This window comes from Molothrus aeneus, chromosome 4 (assembly GCF_037042795.1).
Source record: "Molothrus aeneus isolate 106 chromosome 4, BPBGC_Maene_1.0, whole genome shotgun sequence".
Taxonomy (NCBI): Eukaryota; Metazoa; Chordata; class Aves; order Passeriformes; family Icteridae; genus Molothrus; species Molothrus aeneus.
The window spans coordinates 24,822,600-24,844,732 of NC_089649.1; the positions used below are offsets into that span (position 1 = coordinate 24,822,600).

Below are 22,133 nucleotides of genomic sequence, written 5' to 3' on the forward strand. Positions count from 1 at the left end.
CTGGCTTTTCACCAAGGGCATCTTTACATATGCCTCTGAATTTGCAAAATGCATATTTTTGGATTGCCAGAGGAGTGTTTTGTGGGCAGTTTTTATGTTCTGTGTAAAGTCGGTACAGGTCCGTTAGTGTTTCAGGATAACGCTCCTTGAGTTGTCAGCAGTAGCCAGGGCTTTTATAGTACTGTGCCCGTGCTGACTGCTTCTTTTGGATATGGGTCTGGGGAGGGGAAGATTAAGCTCAGGGTGGCTCTGAACAGCAGCTCACCCTTTTCCTTGGTCTTAGTGTGGACATGTGTGTGCCCCAGTCTCTGGTCAGTCGGCTGGAATCACAGGCGATCCAAGTCCAGTTCCCAGCATTAACTGGGAAAGGACCATTCCCAGCTTGAATCAGCACTGGCCAAAGCCTTGCTCCTTCAGAATTGCTTTGCTGCCTTTGAACTCCTCCTGGCTGGACATGGGCTTGTGCTGTGGTAGAGGTTGGAGTCAGCATGGCTCTCCCAGGCCACACAGCACCCGGAGCCTGTGTCATCCTCTGCGCCAGCCTTGGCCTCCAGCAATTCCACTTGTGGGTTCCTCCCTTTCATTTCCCAGGGCTGGCTCACTCAGTAGACAAGTGTGATCTCAAGCAGAGTCACATGCTGTAACATGGCAGCTCTCCATGCATGCCTGTGCAAGCACAGCTAATTCACCTCGACCACTGGGAGTGGAAGTCCCTTGACTGGGGTGGGATGTCCTCTTTGAGAGCCCACAAGCTTGCTGGAAAAAAAGATGTTTGGATGACAGGGTAACAGAGTTCAGAGCCATCAAGAATCCCCATCCAATGGGTTTGATTCCTTAGAGGAATCAAAGCAGAGGAGTTGCTCCCTGCTAAATGACTTCTTAATTTTTATATCTACTGCATTAAACTTTGCAGAGTCCCTGAGATGGTTTTCTTGCAGTGAAACATGGATGTATCTCTTTTGGAGATTATCCTGATAGATAACAGAATGTTTCAGAACTTGCTATCCAATATGTAAAAGCAGATGTGCTTTATTGGCTCTTTTTAACTTAAACTGTGTTTGCAGCTCTCTACAGAGCAGATGCTCAGAGTTTTGTTGGTATTCATTGAGCATAATAGAACTACCAGAGCTCCAAGAAGTGGTGCTGTGTTTGGTAGAGCAGGTTTGGTTAAATCTCTGTTAGTCTGAAGGGCCTCAGGGCTGATTTCCAGGTAATGATTGGCCTGTGGTGTCCTTCAAGGCTCCCATGGTGGAGATGGTCATGGGGGCCTTAAGTACCAGAAAGAAGAGGGCTGGAGATTTCTTTGAGGTATGATGGGCTGCCATCTGCCACCCCTTTTCATTCCTCATTGATTTGATTTCCTTTGTTTATAGATTGAGGGGGAATAAGGGTTCCCAGGCAGGGTCAGTGTCTCCAGTTCCAGGTGCTTATGGCTCCCAGTTTTAGAGTACCAGCAGGTATGTGAGAGCCCAGAAACTCCTGTAGCTGGTCACTAACCTTGCAGCTTTTGGATGTTTTTGTTGTATTTCTATTCATGAATAAATGCATTTTACAGGCATTCAGGTTCCAATTCTTAGGGGTTTTTATGTTAGAAAATTATACTCATCCCCCATTATTTTCTACTCAAAAAGTAGGTGTTCTAAAATCTGAATAATCATTTACATATGTAGCCTTGCAACCTGAATGGCAAAAAAAAGCCAGTTACCTTTGATATAAAAGTAACCCTTAGTTGCAAAATTAACTTTGTTTTAATGGTCACTGGGAAATGAGAACCTGGGCATCTTTCAAAAAATAGCTAATCCAGAAATGCAGAACAAAGGGGGTTTAAAATGAAATATTTAAATTGGCTTGTCCTATTACATTATTTAAGCCTGAATATAAATCTGCCTAGCATGAGTTTGTTGAATCAAACAAGGATCTATCAATTATTGATTTACCAAAATAAATTACGATTAAAACCGAATTATGATATCTGATCGAGATTGTAATTTATCATTTCTACAAATATTTGATTTGATGGGAACCAAACTGGTGCTGCCATTTCCAAAACCCAATCCTCGCAATTTATTCTGTGGTCTTATAAATTTTCCTTTGCTTGCTTCTTTAGTGGTGTCCCAAATTATAACTCTTTCTAATGGTCAGCCTATCTTGGCTTGAATTTTCCCATGCCTGAAGTCCACAATGCTGATGTAGCAGAACAGAAACTTTGAAGATATTTCCTTTTCTCTGTGCTGTTTATTATATCCTTTGCTTTGTGTGTAGACCGAGCTCTGAAGCTTAGGTCAACAAGAAGCCACCGTTGTGGCCAGGCTGGCTCGTGGGAAGCAGCACTCAAATGGTTCCAGTTTGCAGCTCTCCTGGGTCTGAGATGCTTCCCACAGGTCAGGCTGGCAGCTTCTGGGGCTTGGAATTGCAATAGATACCTCTCAGGTCACATGTGCCCTGGGCAGTGTTTTTACCTGCACGCTGGTGGTGCTTGCTGTAAGCTGGTGGAATGGTCCTTAGCATTAGGATGGATTTAACGCTTACTGGGAGAGGCAGACATCAGCTATAAACAGAACATGGAATAATATTTTGCCTTTTTTTTTTTCTTTTTACCTTATAAAGTTAAATAAGTGCTACAAGAAGTTTCTGCGCTTATTTATTCGCTTTCTTAAAACTTTGGAATCCAGATCTATAAATACAAGCTGACTTAATGTTTACCATTATGGTCGCTCTCACTTGAATTGATGGGTGCTATTTGTTAGGGAAAAAAAAGTAAAAAAAGGTATTAAGATATATAATCTGCAGGAAAAGATTAACATGCTGTTGTTGTTAAAATATGTTGCTTTTGTCCGTAAGGGAAAACCACTGTGAAAGTCTTAGCCCCTCAGTTTTCTAAAAACTGGAAGCCTGTTTGTCAGCTATTACAGGAGCAAAAGGAAAGACATTACAACCAGACTAAAGAGATGTAGCTTTTCATAAAGGTAGCAGCTGTATCACAGACTTAGTTGTAGTGGGGTATTGACCCTAAATAAAGAATCACCATTTCTTAAAAATAATCATGGCTCAATAGGTATAATTCTTTTTTTTTTGGGGGGGGATTTGAATGTCATTTCTTCATTGCAGATTTCTAGTTGGAGTTTTTTCCTAATTCTTTTTAGAAGGTGATGTAGGCTTGCTAATCCATGTGAGTTTTCTTAAGAAATGTAAAATACTTTTTAGTATTACCAAATAACCCATGCAGATGTGCAGCTGAATTTAACCAATTCAGAAAACTTTTGACTTCTTGTTAGGAAATATCCTTTATTCAAACTTGAAAAAATAGATCAGGAAGGATTATGTTTCCAAGTCTGTGTTCACAAAACTGAATTGATTTGGTTTTTCTCAAATGTTCAGGATGCGGAAAATGTGCAGATTTAATTATATTAAGTTCTAATATCATTACACACATTTTAATGACTCTGAATGGAGTAAAACTTAGCAGATAAATTTATAAACCATAAAAGTGTGCAAATAAATTTTTGTCAGTCAGATTTTTAACTGTGACAATGCAGTTTTGATTTGAATTCCTTTTTGCTGAATATGATAACTGAATTGCATTATATAGTCTTAAAGCAATTATTTTATATAAAGCTAAGCCGGGTACTTTTAGGCAAACATTAGTTTTGCCTTGATTTATGTGCAAAAAATGTTTCCCACTTAAAGGAAAGTGGTTGAAGGAATCTGGATTGGATAATTTAGGCTGAACTGTTGAAAGTGTTGTTTGCTTAGGCATCGATCCAGACAAAACTCGTGCACATCTTTAACTTTCTGCAGTCTGTGTAGCCTGTGGGACCTCTACTGACATGGATAAAGTAGCAAGTGTGCAACATCATTCCCAAATTGGATGTACATACCCTACTGTCACAGGCACGTGAATTAAAAGTGCATTTAAGTGTGCTTGCAAATAAAAGATCTGGGACTCCTCAGAGATTACCTGATCTCACCAAACCACCCAACTGACAGTCAAAAATGAGATTTCCTTTCTTGTCTATGGCTATGCCTGGGGGTGGGGAGGGGGAAGGGAGCGTTTTGTTGCTTTTAATACGAGCTTCATTGGATTGGTTTGTCTCTCTGGTGCAGTCGTGACGCAGTGTTGTGTTTTATCAGTGCCCACCCCCAGCAGAATTCTTTGCTTAAGAGGAGGCAGATTTTCACCTACTGAATAAGAATCTGGACTCGCATTGATGCTTCTCAGTGTTGTCTTGTGTGCTCTCCTGTGCCGGAGTGAATTTTATCCCCGGACTGCCTGGTGTAAGTTACAGCCCTCTTTCTACCCTCTGAAAGTTTGCATGTTCAGATGTGACTGTGCTGAATGATAGGATATCTATTTTAGACTGCAAACTGTATTTCTGAGCAGGAGGAAAGGTTGCTAGAAGAACTTTGCTCATTTTTCTCTTGATAAAACTTTTAAATACTGGGTGAGTTTTAAAGACTTCTCTGCATGGTTTTCTTTTATAAAACATGTTTTCTGTAACCATGAACACTTGTTTTCTCTGAATGGATCTTGCAAATCTCTAGTATTGAGTCATAAAACTACTTGCCTGTTAGAAAGACTTTGTTCAGTCACTGAAGGATCAAATTGTCCTTTAGTTAGAGAAAAATATGTTTATCAGCAAATGCATGGGAGAGTTTGCTGATACTTCACCTTTCTTACTTGTTTGTAGAATTGCTTAAAGTGACTGCTGTCTGTGTTTTTAGTGAATGTTTTCAGCAACAAAATCTCATGCTAGGTATTTTATATCCATTTTTGACCTTTCAGTGGTGGGAACAGAAGGTTGATAGGGACTAGGAAAAGGAAGCATCCTCTGGAAGTTTTGGGAGCTGACAGTGACTGTCCCTCTCTGCAATGTTAAACTGGACAGGAATCCTTGGAAAGCTATCAACTTCAGTCTTGTTTCCATATCAAGTAGTAGCATGAAGTATGCTTAAACACATTGTGACTGTATTAAAATAGGAACTGATTGATAGAAAAACCTGCTTCTGCTGATGTGGTAATTGATTTTTTTTTTAATAGTAAGTTCAGAGTGCTTTTTGTGTACTGGAGCATTGAACTTGCATAATGTTTGGCCTTGTGACAAGTCCTGTGCATGTAATTTAGAGCCATATAGGGGTGTTCTCTGTCTTGAACCACTTGATTCAATACTACCTTTCATATCATGAATGTAGCGTTAGTAATTTTAAGTAAATAATTTGTGAGCCTTGTGGCCTGAGCATGAACTGGAAATGATAAGGACTATTGATAAGAACCACATTAGAAGCTCTGGTTATAAACCAGGCTCGGTTTCTATGCAGTGCTGCGTTCAGTACCCGGAGACTGGAATGCCAGATCTGGCCTGAGTTTGTACACATAGGTGGGAACCTGACAGATTGGTTTTATATAAAAACCGAGGATATAAAAGAGAGGATACGGACTAATCTCCCAGGAGCTGCTGTCTGGTAAGCATTTTAGACAGACTTTTCCCCCACTGGTAACTAGAAGTGAACCTGCCTGTCAGTACAAATCCAGTGCTGCTGTCAGTCATTAAACATCTACTGTTTTCAACACAGCAGAGGAAAAGAAATTGTCCTCCCTTGTCTGCCTTGCCATAGTGCAAAGTGGAGTAGTCATATAAATTATTTTGGGAAATGCTACACTAGCTGCTGTCCTTTGATTTTTGTTCATACTTGGGCAACAACAAATCAGTTAAAACTGGGATGTCGCAGAATCTCTGTCCCATCCAGAGCAGAAGAAAATTTTCAGCTGCAGCTTGGGGCAACTTCTGAGAGTAGGAGAGCTGCATGCAGCATGATTTATATATGGTATGAGCTGCATACCTTTCAATGCCTTACAAATGCTGTAGGTTCTTCCCTAATTCTCAGTAAAGAGAATATTAAAGGACATTTATGGGATCTCTGTTTGTTCCTTTATGTCACACAGTCGGATTGCTAGATGGTAATGCGCTCTGATTACTTCCTTAGAATTTGAACTTAGTCCTGAGCTTTTATTTATCCATTCATTTCTGCTGTTTGATACTTCTCTGTTCTCTTTAGCAGCAATTAGTTTAGCAAAAACAAAAATCCCCAAACCCTGACATCTCTGATTTTCAAATTTAGTATTATTTTTTTCACTAAAACTTGTCTAGGCTCAGTAGTGTACTGTGAACAGCTTCCAGGAGACCTGTCTTAGTAAATGTCCGTATATAAACATGTCCTAAAATGATCTCATGCTTAACACGAGATCCTAGCTTTTTCCTGAGGATTCACTTGTCATTGTGCATGAATTGAGGTGCTTTTTTACCTAGGTTTTGTTCTCATCTCTCCCTTAGGGAAGAAATAGCACTCTGTCTTGACAGAGTTATAACAAGCTGTTAAGTGAATAATAAAATACCGTCCGAGGGGAATGTCTGGATCATCTGCCAGTGAGGCAGAGGGATGTGCTTAGCATTTCCAAAAATCAAATTTTTCTTGCTGAGGTGCAAGTTTTTAAGTCCATTTAAAAGGCTTCAACTCAAACCTTGTAAGTATGGTGCACTGACTATGGACCGTAAGGAAACTCTGTTAGCTAAAAAACTTGCCTTAATGCAGAATTAGCTTCTTCCAGCTTGAAATGCCATCTCTGTGCATTTCTCTCCATCCATCAGAGATGCACGCTCCAGTTTCAGGTCCTGCAGCTCCTGGTCCTAACACAATTCCTCTGCCCTGCTAGTGCCCAAGTGTGAGTTTGCAGCATGGCAGAATGAGTTGGGCTGGTTCAGGAAGAGTTATCCAAAGCCTAAATAGGAAAATGTACTTTTCCACCCAGAGTCTGCTGTGGTGGCAGAGCACACCTGACTGCAGAGGAGGTGTCAGTCCCAGAGGTAACTGGGAGGATCTCCCAGCACCCAGCAGGTCGGGTTGAATTGCATTTGGATTGCATAGAGGCACGTTGATGAAATATGAGAACAGGAGAGACACAGGCTGGTGACTTCCAGGTGTCACACGTGGAGCAGATCACCTGCCATTCCCTCCTGTGTGGTGTTTTTTCCAGTTTCTTTTTCATCCCACTAACAACATCACAAGCTCTTGGGTTACATTAGGTGATGAGGGGCATAGTTCAGCATGTCTGAGCATGCCAAATGTATTTTGGGCTCTAGAAGGAAGCAGACTAAGATTTAGTCTGTATTTAGTCACTGGCCTGCTCTGCAGGATATTTTGCATTTCTGAAAACTTTCTCAGCAGAGATGTGCCTTTTTTTTCCTTTTTTTTTTTATAAGCATTTAAAATCTCTTATCATTTTTTAAGGTTGAAAGTAGTAACACCTAGCCATTCACAGGCAACCTACATGTTAATTTTTAAACATGTGTTTATTTCCTTTTTCCTTTTGATTTCCATCTTGTTAAAGACACAGCTTAGCTGCTGCTTGGTGCTGTTGCTTGTGCCAACACAGTTGAGCCTCTCAAGTTTTGGAGGAAGCTCTATTTTGAACCATCACCTTGCATAAAATGACAGGTGGGGTGACTTCTTACTTAAGACATCCTTTTCTCATCCTTTTCTCCTGAGGCCATGTATCCTACTTCACAGGGAGGGAGTTTGTGTAGCTGCCTCTCTGAGCCCTTTGCCAGAAGCCCTGCTGACAGTCTCCTGGAGACTCTCTGGCCTCCAGGAGGTGATTTAGGAGCACACATACGCACTCTTGAAGTCTTCATTTCTTTGGGACCATCTGGAGGAGTTCACCCCATCCTCCTCCCAGGGAAGCTAATAAAGGCAACCTTGTGACTTAGTGGTTTATTTTGGTAACTGCAAGAACTCGCCGTGGCTGGAGGAGCCAGATTTGGCAAACATTGTCCCATGAATTCTCTTGTGGTGGGGCAATGTCACAATCGCCCTGCTCTTTCTCTCAGTCCCAGGAACTGGGCCACCACAATAAATTGGTAGGTTGGTTGATAAGTGGAGGAAAGACAGATTTCTTTTGGGAATAAGGGTGTGCTTTTATCTAGCTGGTCCAAAGGAATGGGTCTTGTATAATCACAGTCTGTGGGTGCATGCGTGGACCTCAGTCAGCTTTGCCCATTTTCAGGAGAAGAAACTGGGGCACTGAGGCTTACTTGGCAAAGGTACTGTGGAAATGCATGCAGGATGAAGAATTTAATCATTAATCTCCAGGATCAAGGAAGGACCCTGGTCCAGTACTTCATCTCCTGGCAAAAATCTGACATGCATAGTAGAAATTTTTTAATAAATGCTTTTAGTGGGGTTTGGTCTTCATTCACAGGCAAACAAGTGCTAACTGTAATTGTTTCTTCCAAATATCATTAGCCTTTTCTGTTTCTGTCAAGTCCTTTTCCACTCAATGGGCTGAGTGCTCATGAATTATAAAAAAGTAACAAGTCTTCAAACAGAAAACATGCTTTGGTGCTTCATTTTCTCATGTTATCTCATAGTATAAAAATCCTTATACAAATGTTTTTAGCCATTAAGACCTTCTGAAATGTTGTTTTAGAGTGTAAGGCATTCAAGGATTGATGTCTGCTCCATGTCTGGAAAAGACTGGAGCAACAGTTGTTCAGCCAGTTTGGAGCCTGCAGAAAGAAAGAGGGACATCTTTTTTTACTGAATATGTTTCTGCAGAGGAAGCATCAATCCTTGACATCAATTTTAGAGTTTTCTAGGAAACACTTGTGGCTAGAGGTTTTATTTTCCTCTTGGTTGTTCTCAAGGATCCAGCACCTCAGGAGTATGCAAAATCTCTTTTAATTTTTTAACTTTGCTATTATTTCAGGGGTGTCAGAGACCCTTCCTCCCTGCTACCACAGGACCCAAACTGAAAGAAATTAAGCATGGTCTTGAAACTGTCCGTGTGGGAACATTGTATTGAAGTGACTGTGGGGAAATAGAGAGTGAGCAGGAAGTGGGCTCAGGGCTTTAATCTGACATTCCCTGCTCTCTAGAAGTGCTTCTTCAAAGAGGTGGAGTTGGCTGATGCAGATTTGCTGCTAAATGTTCATTTAACCCCTTGCCACAGGACCTCAGGAAGTCTCTGTGGTGGCCAGTAACAGAAGAGAATTGGCCCTTGGAGGAGGCAGGTGGTTTGGGAAAATTTCCTTCTAGCTTTTGACCATCTTCCTGTCACTGTGAGCCTTATCACTCTATTTAACAGTCTTTTGGATGATGAAGGTTTTATTTTTTAAGCTCCCTTTCTCCGTGTCCATGTTTTGCTTTGAAGAAGCTTACTCTTTTATTGGACTAAGAAAGATGTAATTCAAAAGGCAGCCATAAAACTGAAACTGTCAAAAGAAATACTCAAAGACATCTGTGACAATAGTTTGAATATAATAACTGTTAGTAATTGGTAACTATCTATAGGAAAAAACAGAGTTCAGTGATTTCCTTGCACCTTTTTCATAGACTTCTCTAAACCAGTAGGGATACATGGAAATATTGAAATTATTGTGCTGTTTCAGTGACTGAAAAGCTGTAAGGAAATTGTATTCTTACAGCATGGGATGTGATAACAACAGATGAATATTAATGTTCTTCAGAGTATTTTCAGTGGTATTTCCTAGACAGACATGCATATAAAACAATTTTTCAAAGGAGCATATCCATGGCTGCAGCTGATAAAATGTTGAGAGCTCTGCTGAGGTCAGTGGTCAGGTGTTCTGTATCAGCTGGGAGTCAGGCTGTGTGGTATGGTCTGTGTACCCTTTGTCTTATATTCACTGGGTGCAAAAAGCCAAGAGGAATCCTCCTGCTAGAAAGAGGGCTTATTGCTCTGCTTGGTAAATTCAGCACAAACAAAATTCTCAAACTTTCTAAATCCTTTTAAATTGCTCCAAAGATTTTCTTGGTCAGTGATATTGCAAGAAACATATTGCTTTGGAGGTGACCCAATTTGAATCTTTTCTGAATTGCTTTATGATTAGAGCAGTCACATGCTGAGGTAGGACCCCATTAGTGGGTTTAAATCATCTGTTTACTTCTGAAAACACGCATTGTTATGAGCTCTGCTGAGTATTCCCCTTTTTTTTTAATTTTCTTTTTTCTTTTTTTTTTTTTTTTCCTCTGTTGCAGGACAGAACATCGCAGTCCTACCGGTTTGGAAGCAAAATATGGAATGTGTTTCACTGCTGACCGAAGGCAGCCAAATGAACAGTATTTATAGTAGTTCGAAAATCAGCAGTTAGCAGTTTCTTCACATTCTAACACTACCCAGCACTTTCCAGAGAGAACTCATTGTTTACAAGAAATCTGCTTTCCAAATCCGTGGCGGTGCCCTCCAGCCTTGACTATTAACTATTTGCAAAGGGGAAGCTAATCTACAGTTTGGGGAAAGATGGCAATGGATGAGTACCTGTGGATGGTCATTGTGGGTTTTATCATTGCTTTTATTTTAGCTTTTTCGGTCGGTGCAAATGATGTTGCAAATTCTTTCGGAACGGCCGTGGGCTCTGGTGTTGTTACTTTACGCCAGGCTTGCATTTTGGCTTCAGTTTTTGAAACCACTGGCTCGGTGTTACTGGGAGCAAAAGTAGGAGAAACAATTCGGAAAGGTATCATTGATGTTAACCTGTACAACAACACTGTCCCGCTGCTGATGGCAGGAGAAGTGAGTGCAATGGTTGGTAAGTAACACTTTCCTATTCCAAGTAATGTTTGTTCTGCGTTTGTCACCCTGTTAACTGTGAGCACTGTTAATTCAGTCTTCCCATCTTCTGGACCTGCACATCCATTTTTGTGTGAATGCAGGGGCCTGTATTCCTTTTTAAGTCTCCTATGTTTTTTTAAAATGCTTCTAACAATTTACTTTTTTCAGTGGTTCAGCCACTTAACTAACAGATGAAAAGGAATGTTTAACACAGTGGATCCTATATGTGTATAAGACACTGAAAAAAATAATTTTGGAGAATTTTGTGATGGTAAATGAAAAATATAAAAGTTTAGCATTTGTGTTTGTACAGAAGATCCTACAGATTCAGCAGTTTGCAATGAGTGTGTATGAGGAAGAATCCTTTTTAAAAAGTTTCAGAAAATCCAAACGCTTCTGTAAACTGATTGCCTGGCTGAGCGATTGCAATTAGTCCTACATTTCACCCTTACCCACGGCAAAACTAAGGGAGCAGTAAAAATTATCACACATTTAAGGTCTTTTTAGTTTTTCTGACCCAAACGACAGCAGGTCAGCCCTTAGAGTCTGCTCCCCTTGCTTGTGTTTGTAGTTAACCAAATCTCTGTTCAGAACAAACAGCATATTCTGAGGTAAGTAACATTAAGCCACGGTATTTACTCTTTGTTTATGTGCAAGAGGCTTTGTGAGCTTTTAGAGAGCTCCCTCAAGGAGCAAACCTGCTCTTAAAGGGCAGCAGGGAGGAAACCCTTTATCTGTGGGAGAGGCAGCCCCGGCAAGGGGCCAGCCCTCCCACCTCAGTCTGGCAGCTTGGTGATTTACACAGGCATCACAGCATCCTCTGCTTGAGAGGGATGTTCCACTTGAAGATTTTCTTCCTTAAACCTACTTAAACCTGACCTAAATATTATTTCCACCTATCCCTTCTAACCTCTGCACACTTTTTACGTGAGACCTGCACAGGAGTTAGGTGAGTCTGTGCAGAGATTTACTACATGTGGCTATTTTCCTGTTTCCTTTGGGAAAAGGGAAAATTGAGTGCCTTTAAAAAAAAAAATTCTTTTATTTTTATGGTTCAAAATGGACATTGAGTGACAGTTTCTGGAGTTGTCAGAGGTGGCTTTGTGTGCCTGAGAGTGGGAAGGTAGTTCCCTTGGTTCTGTGGCTGTCTCTGAGCCTCCTGAAGATTGGCCACCTTTCCTTGCCCAAGGGGAAGAGGGATTGGTCACCAAGAGATCACTGGGGCAGCAGCCACTTCCACAGATGGTGCCACTTTAACCCACCTCAGGTGCTCCTTCCCTGCCCCCCGCCCCATCAGTTCCTCTTTCCTGATACCTTGCAGGGTCAGCTGTAGGTGTTTGCTCTTTCCCTCAAGGTGGAGGGTGGCTATTTAGCACCATCCCACTTGCATCTGTTATCCTTGTGCTTGCTGAGATGGCTCAGGCCCTTCCCATGGGTGAGCTGGGAGCACCGCACAGCGCCTGAAGTGTGAGTGACCTGCATGTTCTTGATTCCCTTTGAAGGAAGGGTCCGTTTTCTTTCCTGGATCTATTTCTGGTATCCTGATCCTGGCAGGGCAAAGTTTTAAGTCTCAGATACCCCCTGTAGAGGCAACTGGCCAGAAGCTCAAAGAAAACAACTTATTTGCATGCCTATTTACATAAGCCTGTGTGAACTTCATGACCAGTTGCATTCCCTTCCTCCAGTAGGGGCATTAGGAAGAAATTCCACATTATAAGTCTCAGAATTAATCACAAGTTACAAAATGCAGATTTCAGTATTTTTTTTCCCTCAAATCCATCTCTAGCTTTTCTCTGGATGTATGATATTTTTTCTGTGTTTTCTCTTAGCCTTTTTGGATGTTTACTTTTTCTGTTTTTGCTCTGTATTTTCCCCCACCCTCTTCTCTCATGCCTCATGATCATGTTTTTGCAAATGGATTTAGCTTCTGAATTTCAATGAGGCTTAAATGAGTCAACAGTCTGAGAGAGACCAAAAGTCACTGTATCCTCTTTCCAGATGTTGGTGGAAGATCCTTTGATGCTTGCAGCAAACAGCAGATGTAATTTTCAGGTCAACCTCTTCTCCTAAGAGAAAAGGAAGCGGGAAGTAATGGGATTAAAATTTTAATATGTAGCATTTTGTTGTAGTTTGGAGCACGTTAAAATGTTGTTTATTAGGCAGATGAGAAGTTAAGGACTGTTGTTCTTGGGGTAGATTGTAGTACTTGCCCAGCATCAATTGACTGTCAAGTTATTGTCAGGACTTGCCCGTGTGTTGTTCTTGAGGTTCTGGTGCAAGCTGAAGTCAGCAGCTGATGTGACTGAGGAGATGCCACCAACAGAGAGGCCATCCCAGCCAGGGTTAGCAGAGCCAAGTACTAATCTAGTCCTGCAGGTGACGTGGTGTTTGGTGCGGGCTCACAGCTGGCACTGAGCGCTGGAGCCTCAGGAGAACGAGGTGCCCTCAGTGGCAGGGGAGTGTGAAACGCACCCTGGCCAAACGCTGGGGCAGGCTGCAGGCAGCGCTCTGTCTTCAGGGGATGTTAACCCAGAGGAAAGGGTGTGGGCCACAGTGTCCACAGGCATGAAGGGTCAGAATTTGGCACTCTTTGACCCAGCCTAGTGAGCCTCCTGCTTCCTAAGTTAGTTTTGCGAAGGTAAAAGTTGAGAACATACATTTTATGTTAAAGAGGATTTAAAGCTTTGATGTAGGTAGTTAAAGCACTGCAAGTCCCAGAGTAAAGTCCTGCTCTGGCTTCCTTTGTATTTTCTTCTGTTCCTTAACACTTCCTTAAACTTCTTTAGATTATGCATTGTCCTTCTCAGGCCATCCATTAGTCCTTCACCACCTGTTTCTTTCTCTACTGCTTGTTTTCAGTTGAGCAATGGTCAAAGGTGTTCCTGCCCATGGCACGGGGTTTGGAATTAGATGATTTTTAAGGTCCCTTCCAACATAAACCATTCTGTGATTCTTTGAAGTTAAATGAACAAGAAATTGTTCCATACTCCCTCTATTTCCCCTGACAATAAATCCAGTCCTCACCAGACATTTGCAGTGCAGCTGTGGCTTGGTTGCATTTCCCCTATTTTTTATACTAAGTATTTTGTAATTACATATCTATGGGTAGCTTGCCTTTTATTTGGCTTCTTTCAGATGTAACTGTCTGATTTCTCCTTCTCCTCACTTCATGTGCTGGTCTCTAAGTTCATGTCAAAGGTTTCAAAGTGTTTTTATTTTTATTTTAGGACAGGGGAAAAGAAGCCAAGAAATTGAAGAGCAGGTGTTCCTTGATTGATCTAGAATTTCCACTAGCAAGAGAAGTAACAGTTGTTTTGGGATAGTACGCCAGGAGAGATCAGTTTTACAAACTGGTTGACTTCCAAATGCAGCCACATATGATACCAGCAAATCACTGTTTGCAGATGGCTCTGTTTCAAGACCTTCAAACCATCTTCTCATGTTGGAATTGAGGATGGAGGTTGAAACTTTGGGTAGTCTGCCAGCATATGTTCAGTGACCTTGCTTTATCACCTGTATCTGCTGCAGATCTGTTAAGAGAGGAGGCATGAGCCAGAAAATTCAGGCTCTCTTATGGCAGTCTGATTGCTGCCACTGGTGACTCAACACACAAAGATTTAGTCTTAAGGCCATGAAGTATTACAATGAGGTCTTTGTAAGAATTCTCTAACATTAGGGGAGGTCCACAAAAAGCTGATGTCACTCTCGAAAGTATTTTGCTGTCCTGAGGTTACTGCCACTGCAAGAGGAGCAGGGATTTTGTGTCTTTGCAAAGTGAAAAGGAGTCAGAGCATGGAGCTGCATGCTCGAGAGCTTGGTGGCCAGCTGTGTCTGATCTAACTCCTGAAAGAGGTGCTTGGGATACTTTTTTTCCCCCTGTACTCTTGGCCAGCATTCTTCCTGGAATTCTTGCTGGAATGCCAGATGTTGAATTTACTTTACAGACCATTACCCACTGTCCCTTAGTTAGTTAGGGGAACTTATTTCCTTATGCCAGGGTATCTTTGGCTTCTCCGTGACTAACATAAGCCTTTTCAGCAGTCTTGAATTTCTCTTGGAATCCTTCTTGAATTTCTCTGCAACAATGAGCTGCAGACGAAGGCAGTGAGAGAATCTGTATTCTTTCCTCAGTCCATTTTTCCTGTAGAGGACTGGATGGCTGTGTATCACTGAGATGAAGCATGAAATCTCTCTGTCCCACAATTTGAACCTTTCTCTGGTAGTATCCAACTTTAGGAGCATGGGTGGTTCACTAGTGAAATGGTGAATGCCTCCTTATGCTGATCACCTGGAGGCTTCCAGGGTCAGCTCTCAAGAGTGAGGTTTTCTAAGCTTGATGCACACTGGGAGCAGTTTGTGTACTTAATTAGACAGGCTGTAAATACTGAAAGCAGAACTGTCATGGGTTGTAGGGAGCTGTTAGTCATAAACAGTCATAAGTAAGATGTAGCATTCAAAGCTGCTATTAAACTGTCTTAGTATCTGCATTTACAGACAGAACAGGAACAAAACCCTCTTTAGAAGATCTCTCTTGTGCATGAGGAGTGTAGGCAGCACTTGTAAAAAGAATGTGTGGCAAAGAATTTTCTGCGTAACATTGTTGTTATTGTTGTTTATACCATATGGTTCATTTGTTTCTAGGTTCTGCTGTTTGGCAGCTAATTGCATCGTTCTTGAAGCTCCCAATATCAGGGACCCATTGCATTGTAGGTGCTACGATTGGATTTTCTCTGGTGGCAATTGGCACGCAGGGTGTGCAGTGGATGCAGCTTGTCAAGATTGGTAAGTGCTGTCTCCTTTTATGTGTGAGAGTGTGTGAAATAGTGTGTGCTGCCTATGAAAAACATTCCCAGAAATCTGCTTTGTGCTGATAACTCCCTCATCAATTTATTTTCCACCCCTGTCGCGTCATTCAGAAAATGCACTGGTGCCATGTTCATTAAGGGCTGCAGTGTGTCTCCAGTGGAGAAGGGGGTAAGGCAAAAGGTGTACTTCCCCAGTGGTAAGCTGGGGACACATTGTCCCTCAAGAAACATGCTTCAAGGTGACATTCCTCCTCTTCTAATTCTCTTTGAGGCAGCTCATACTACCCTGTTCTTGCTCTCAACAATATGAATGCTATCATGTGAATGCCCACAGTCATGTTTCTCCACCCACCACCACCTTCAGGGCACACAGCACGTTTAACTCACAGCCTCCCATTGCCAAGAACAGTGGCACATCCAAGCAGGGGTGTGATGGAGTGTTTTCTTATTGTTTTGGAAGCCTTTGGAACTTGAGGTGCAGTCTAAAGTCTCTATTAGAAGGAAGGCATGGTAATATATTAGAACTTCAGCAATGCATGTGGTTTTTTAAAATTCTGTCAATAGTAAAAGAGTTTTCAGACAGCAAAATCAATCTGTTAATCATGCTGCAAACAATAAATCACTGTGGATGAGATTTCCAGAGTGCTGCCCTAATCTGGTTTTATTGAAATCAGTGGGAGCTTTGCCACCTACTTCAGTTAAGTCATCCTGGACACTTGCAGTGCTGGCCTGCAAAAAATGTGCATGCATCATACATTACAGTTGATGCTCCTGTGGCATTTTGGAGCTCAAGACTCTTACCCTGGGAGCAGCAAGTCATCCCGCTGGATGCAGTTGCTTTCTACTTGCTTGCAACATTCATGGTGGTGGTGATTAGGAAATTACAATGCTTTCTTGGTCTACTCTGATTCAAACTACAAGAAACTTTCCTGAGGAGTTTGATTGCTAAACTTGCAAAATTAGCAGGAAATGCTTTGGCTGTTGTTTCTAATGGTGCTTAGCATTACTTTGACTTTCATGAGTGTCGGTGGACATGGAGTTGCACCAGTTGTAAGTAAACATACAGAACATTCATTCCAGTTGTACAAGAATTGTTTTAAATTTATTGCTCATTAACAATATACTTAACTATTATGCAAGAATACTGTTTATATCAAGTTTCTTTCTTTCTTCAACGCAGTTGCCTCTTGGTTTATTTCCCCACTGTTATCTGGCTTGATGTCTGGAATCCTATTTGTGCTGATCAGATTCTTCATTTTAAACAAGGTAAAGAAATCTCACTATTATAATGAGTGCTTAGTATGAAGGTTGTGTTTTAGCCTCCCATTGAGTGCTGCCATTTCCATAGTTGAAAGTTTATGACTTCTTTTTGGACAGGAGACCAGTCATTTTTTTAATAGCCATTTGAGTTATACTTGCTCTTAGCAGTTCTGAAAGCTCACAGTAAGTAATTTGACAAGTATTTGAGGCTTAGAAGGTGCTATGTGATAATTAATATTGTATATTCTGTTAGGTCAGAGCATGGTACATGGAGGCTGCTTCTGTATTAGCACAAGCTTGCTGGCATTGACTTAGCCTCACAATTGCTGTTCTCTCTGTTTAAACAGAGCAGTCCTCCCTTGGAGATACTCTAACTGGATTTTAAAGTCGTGCAATTTTAAGCCTTGGTTTTCCAGCACATCATTCATTAGAATATGGGCATCTGCCTGTTTTGTAGACTCTCAAGAAGCCTGAATCAATGGGTTTTAGTGACCTGCAGTAACATTGGTCCATATCTCCAGTGCAAAAGATGACTTGCCTGCCACCCAGCATGGTCTGGAAACCTGAACTGCCTTTTCCATTTCTTTCACACCATTCAACTTGCTAAAATGGGGAAGTGAAGAGCATGACAGTGACCTAAAATAAGGGACACTATATTAGCAGTTATACAGGGAACTTAAATAGATGAGGGATTAATTCTTTTGCTATAAATAGCACCACCTGTAACCTCAGCTTCATCGTTCTTCATTTCTGCTCTAAATAAACGTCAGTGATAAAAACAGATGATAGATTTGATAAGATTCAGCTTTGAATAAAAAATAACTCAAGTTGCCTGAAAGATAAGGAAAGGTTCCACTATTGTATTTAAAGCCTAGCAACTTAAGAAATTAGCCATCAAAGTCATGTGAACTCTGGTATTAAAGCTGTATATTTAAACATTCAAGAGGCAGAAAAATTCAAGTTAAGGAAATTGCCTCCCAACTGCCGTCTGTGCCATTCACAAAGCAGTAAGATCTGTAGAGCTTCTGACATAAGCAGGTAGTGACTTGTGTGCATGAATAAAAAAAGAGCAGCTTTCTAGCTTGTGGGTCTGTGGCCTGTTACAGGGCTCCATGCCCTTGCTGGGGATGTTAGTGAATAGCAGCTGGCCCTGCAAATTCAGCCCATCTGCATCCTGCTTGGGGACCGGGTATAGCACAGGGTGACCACAGCCTTTTCTCAGCTCCCTTTTACAGCTCATGGCAGCAAGAACTGAAACCACATTAGCCAGAGCTCAGCTTTGCCAGGCTCTTTGCAGACACGTGGAGCCCCTGGAAAGGCCAGAGCAGTCCCTCACAAAGGCTCTGTCTGTGGCTCGCATGCTGCGTTTCCGCTGCTCTCTCAGCTGAGTCTTTCCTTGTGAGTGCTGAGGGCAGCGGGCACGGTGCCGTGCTAAACATTGCCTGCTCACTTTGTGTGTGTCACCTGCTAATGCAGCCAGACACCTGGCATTTCAGGGATTTCTGTTAGCTGGTAGGAAGTGCCAAGCTGTCTTGGTTGAAGAAGAGAGCTTGGGAATATGGTTTTGAGATGGATGCCTTGCACTGCTGCTTGTAGCACAAGTCCAAAACATCAAAGCCCTCTCCTGCTTGGCACCCTTCAGTCATGCTAAGTGAAAGGGACTCCTCATCTTGGACACAAAATAAATAAGAACACACCTGCAGAAAGAAACCCACCCTAGGTAACTCAACAGCTGACTGGAAAGTACAACATGAGTCCCTGGTTCCCATTGACAGTGTCAAGCTGCCCCAGAGTGCTGGTACTTGCCAGGACCAGCATTGTGGACTTGGGTGTAACCAAGCTATCACCATCCTTTCCTCAACATTCAAAAGCTCCATCTGCCTGTCACTGATTTGGGAGCACATGTTTTCCACATGGAGGTTCATGCTGACATGAATAATCTGGTGTGAAATGCAGCTAATGTTTCCTTTTTTCTGTGGTTTCTCTGCAGGAAGACCCTGTGCCCAATGGTCTCCGCGCGCTCCCGGTGTTTTATGCTGCTACCATAGCTATTAATGTGTTTTCTATCATGTACACTGGGGCACCAGGTGAGTGAGCCAGGGAGGCACGGGAGGGAGGCTTCCCACAGTGTGTAGGGATGCTCTGCCAGTGTCACCCAGACACCACAGGGTTATCTCCTGTGTTAGGAGTTAACAAGGGCAGGAGTAAATCATTCACCTCTCCACATGCTTCTGTTTGTGTGTGTGTTTTTGTGACACCCTCCTGATCGCTCTGGTTAGTGGGGAAGAGCACAGCTACAAAAATAATCCCTCTTTAGAAGAAGAAGAAGAAGTAGAAATTAGTGAGAGGCAGCTTTGGCTTTGTAATTCTGAGCACATGCTGAGCTCTAAAAGGTGTTCTAGGTTTGTGCATCAGGGAGTGAAGGTTCAGAGCAGGGTGGGAGAGCAGGTGCTGTTTGCTGTCAGTGTAATACCTTCACTCCTTCACTGACATCAGCAGAGTCGCTGTTCTGGCATGTCTGGCTCCAAGACTGTTATTTAAATTTACTTCTTTATTTCTCTTTAATGATAAGAATCCCCAAACCTGTTTCTTCATTGAGTGCATCTCTTTTTTTTTTTTATGTTGTGGTTTGATTGCAACTCAGAAGAAGGAAATGAAGTTGAAGGACTTTATATTTTTATATATTTATATATTTTATGTGTTCTTACATGTTTGTGTTTATTCGTATATATATTTATATCTGAATTTTTATATTAGTTGAATTTTTATATTGTTATATTTATGTTTGTATATTTTATATTCTCATGTTTTATGTATTTGCATTTATATTTTTATAGTTTACTGTAGTGGTGTATATTTAAACACACACTTCTAGCAAAGGGGTTCAGAACAAAGATATTCAGTGATCTCAACTACTTTTTTGAAGACTCTGATCATTAAATGTTGTCTTTAGGTTAGATTATTGTCCAAGAACTAGGAATGAAGAGGCAATTGAAGATAGACTCCTGAACATGGCCCTGAATTAAGAAAGCAGGCTTAGAAAGTGACCTTTTTTGAAATGGAAATATTTCTCTAAAATCCAACACATTAGATGTACTAGATAAAAACAGTTGATAGACCCTACTCCATAGCATAATATTACTGGAATTAATAAAAACTTGAGACATTCCCAATTTGAAGGTAACATAACTATTTCTCTTAAGTCTAATTGGCTATGTATCCAAGATGTTTAACAGTACATCAGCTGTATAACTCACATCAGCTGTGTATATATATATATATAGCAGTATATATCAGCTGTATAACTCACATTTCCTCATTAGTTGTACTGCAGAAGTAGGTCAGGCACTCTGCACTGACTCATTAAGCAAAATAAATGAAATAAGAATCTTAATGTTCCCTCTGTTTCAGCTTAGCAGTCTCTAAAGTGTGTGAATAAAAAGGTGGGACTCCATTTTCAATACTGGGGAAAAACATATTTACTCTCCAAGGCCTCTGTTCTGGCAACATTTACTCACAAGGATGAATTAATCATGTAGGTTTAAAGATAGGCAATGTATATATGGGTTTGAATGATCAGAGTCCAAGCTCTTTCTTCATTGAGAATCAGATTGTTTCATTGAACAAGTGCAAGGATCTCTGTTGGGGGAATAATGACAGAAACACGAGTTGTTGATGTCGCCGTGCATTGCAGGGCGAAGCCTCAGCTGCATTAAGCTCATATTGCAAGCAAATAAGGGCTTAGAGCAAGCTAAGCATCAGGCTTTATGGACCAGAGCAAAGGTCAAGTAAAGACTTAACCCTAATGGGCAACGTGGTTTAATGTGCATTCATTTATAAAAGCACTGCAAACTTGTTTTAGCAGCCCTGATGTGGGGCTCTTTGGGAAATAACATCACAGTGGGGCAACAGGAAACTGGAAGACTAAACCTGCAAATGTTTTCATGTCAACTATACCTTTAAATACTGCAGTAACTGGTAATGTGTTAAAAGTCATCAGCTCCTTCATGTTGGCTTTGAATACACTGTGGACACTGGCTTTTCTGCAACAGACTGCTCTTCCACTGCCTGGGATAATTAAGTCATGTTTATTAATGGCTTGCTTCAGTTTTATTGCTTTGTCTTTACAGTACTGGGACTGATCCTGCCAATGTGGGCCATTGCTCTAATATCAATCGGTGTGTCCTTAGTATTTGCTGTCTTAGTCTGGATTTTTGTGTGTCCCTGGATGAAGAGAAAAATAGAAAGTAAGTAGTTATTTGATGAAATGTGAGTGGTATAAAATCATGGAATATTACATTTCAGTGGAGGTGCCGTTGAGGGTCACCTAGTTCAGTTCCCACCCACATGCAGGATGTGCCTAAACTATTCCTCATGTATTTGTGTAATTTGCTCTGAAAAAGCTGCAGTGGTAGAAATTCAAAACCTTGTTAGGCAAGCCATTGCAGTGCTAAGTTCTGAAGTCTAGCAGAAACAGCAAAATAAAACCTGGAATATAATTTGGTTTATATTTTATTAAGAAAAAAAATAGAGAAAAAGCCTGTCAGAATGATCATCTTTAAGTGACTGTTTTAGCTTTACAGTAAGTTGGGCTGATCACAGCTTTAGTTGCTTTGCTACTCTCAACAAATGCAGAGAAAAGTGTCAGGTTTCATTAACAGATGAACAGCTCAGTGTTTTTCTTCAGTTACCTACTTTGGTGAATTTTATCAGAAGAAACAAAGATGTTCTAGAATTTTCACACATGAACCTAGTAGAGTGTTAGAAATAAATAGTGTGTGTATGAAACAAAGCTTGGTTATTGTAGCCAAGTTAAACCATGCTGTTGATGCAAACAGTGGAAACTTAAGTAACCTTGGGTTTAAAATTACAGTACTATTCTTTCCTTAGGCCGGTTAAAGAAAGATGCTGCACTGTCAAGGATATCAGATGAAAGTCTTGATAAAATTCAGGAAGAAGAAACACCAGTCTTTAAAGAGCTTCCTGGTGCCAAAGCATCTGATGAGAGCACGATTCCCCTTACTGGCTCAGTAACAGAAGCTGCTGGGGCATCAGATAATATTGCAAATGGAAACCATCCACGTGTACCCTATGGTAAGGAGCTAAGACAACTTGGACGGTTTGTCCTCTTCCTGCTTCAATGAGGTTTCTTAACTTCAAGTAGGTCTCTGCTGTAAATAGTAAATTGGGGTTTGGAATTTCCATCTCTAATCCCTTTTCAGTGCTTGTTTGGAAAGATGCTTATTTACAAGTGACATTTTCTGGAGAGGACGTAAAATAAATTACATTTTGTTTGGCTGTATTTCAGTTTTAGAAACAGCTGAAAAAAAATTACTTGCCTTTTTGCGTTGCTTTGCTTTGTATTCTTAATGGTGTTTCCATCCTATCAAGCAGTGGAAAAATACAGAGCACACAGATTGCTGATGTATGAAGGTTAAATT

At 41.2% G+C, this 22,133-nt stretch overlaps 1 protein-coding gene across 3 annotated transcripts in view; it reads left to right on the forward strand.

Annotated features, from left to right (window-relative positions):
- SLC20A2 (solute carrier family 20 member 2) overlaps window positions 1–22,133 on the forward strand; it is a 56,901-nt gene that overhangs the window by 14,304 nt on the left and 20,464 nt on the right. For 2 of the 3 annotated variants that reach the window (XM_066548113.1, XM_066548115.1), the window contains exons 2-7: window positions 10,054–10,604; window positions 15,269–15,409; window positions 16,613–16,698; window positions 18,683–18,779; window positions 20,823–20,939; window positions 21,583–21,786. In XM_066548113.1, coding sequence (XP_066404210.1) covers window positions 10,316–10,604; window positions 15,269–15,409; window positions 16,613–16,698; window positions 18,683–18,779; window positions 20,823–20,939; window positions 21,583–21,786 — 934 coding nt within the window. In that variant the 5' untranslated portion in view covers window positions 10,054–10,315. Of the gene's footprint in view, window positions 1–4,145; window positions 4,276–10,053; window positions 10,605–15,268; window positions 15,410–16,612; window positions 16,699–18,682; window positions 18,780–20,822; window positions 20,940–21,582; window positions 21,787–22,133 lie in introns of those variants that run through there. The other variant, XM_066548114.1, reaches the window with a different exon arrangement.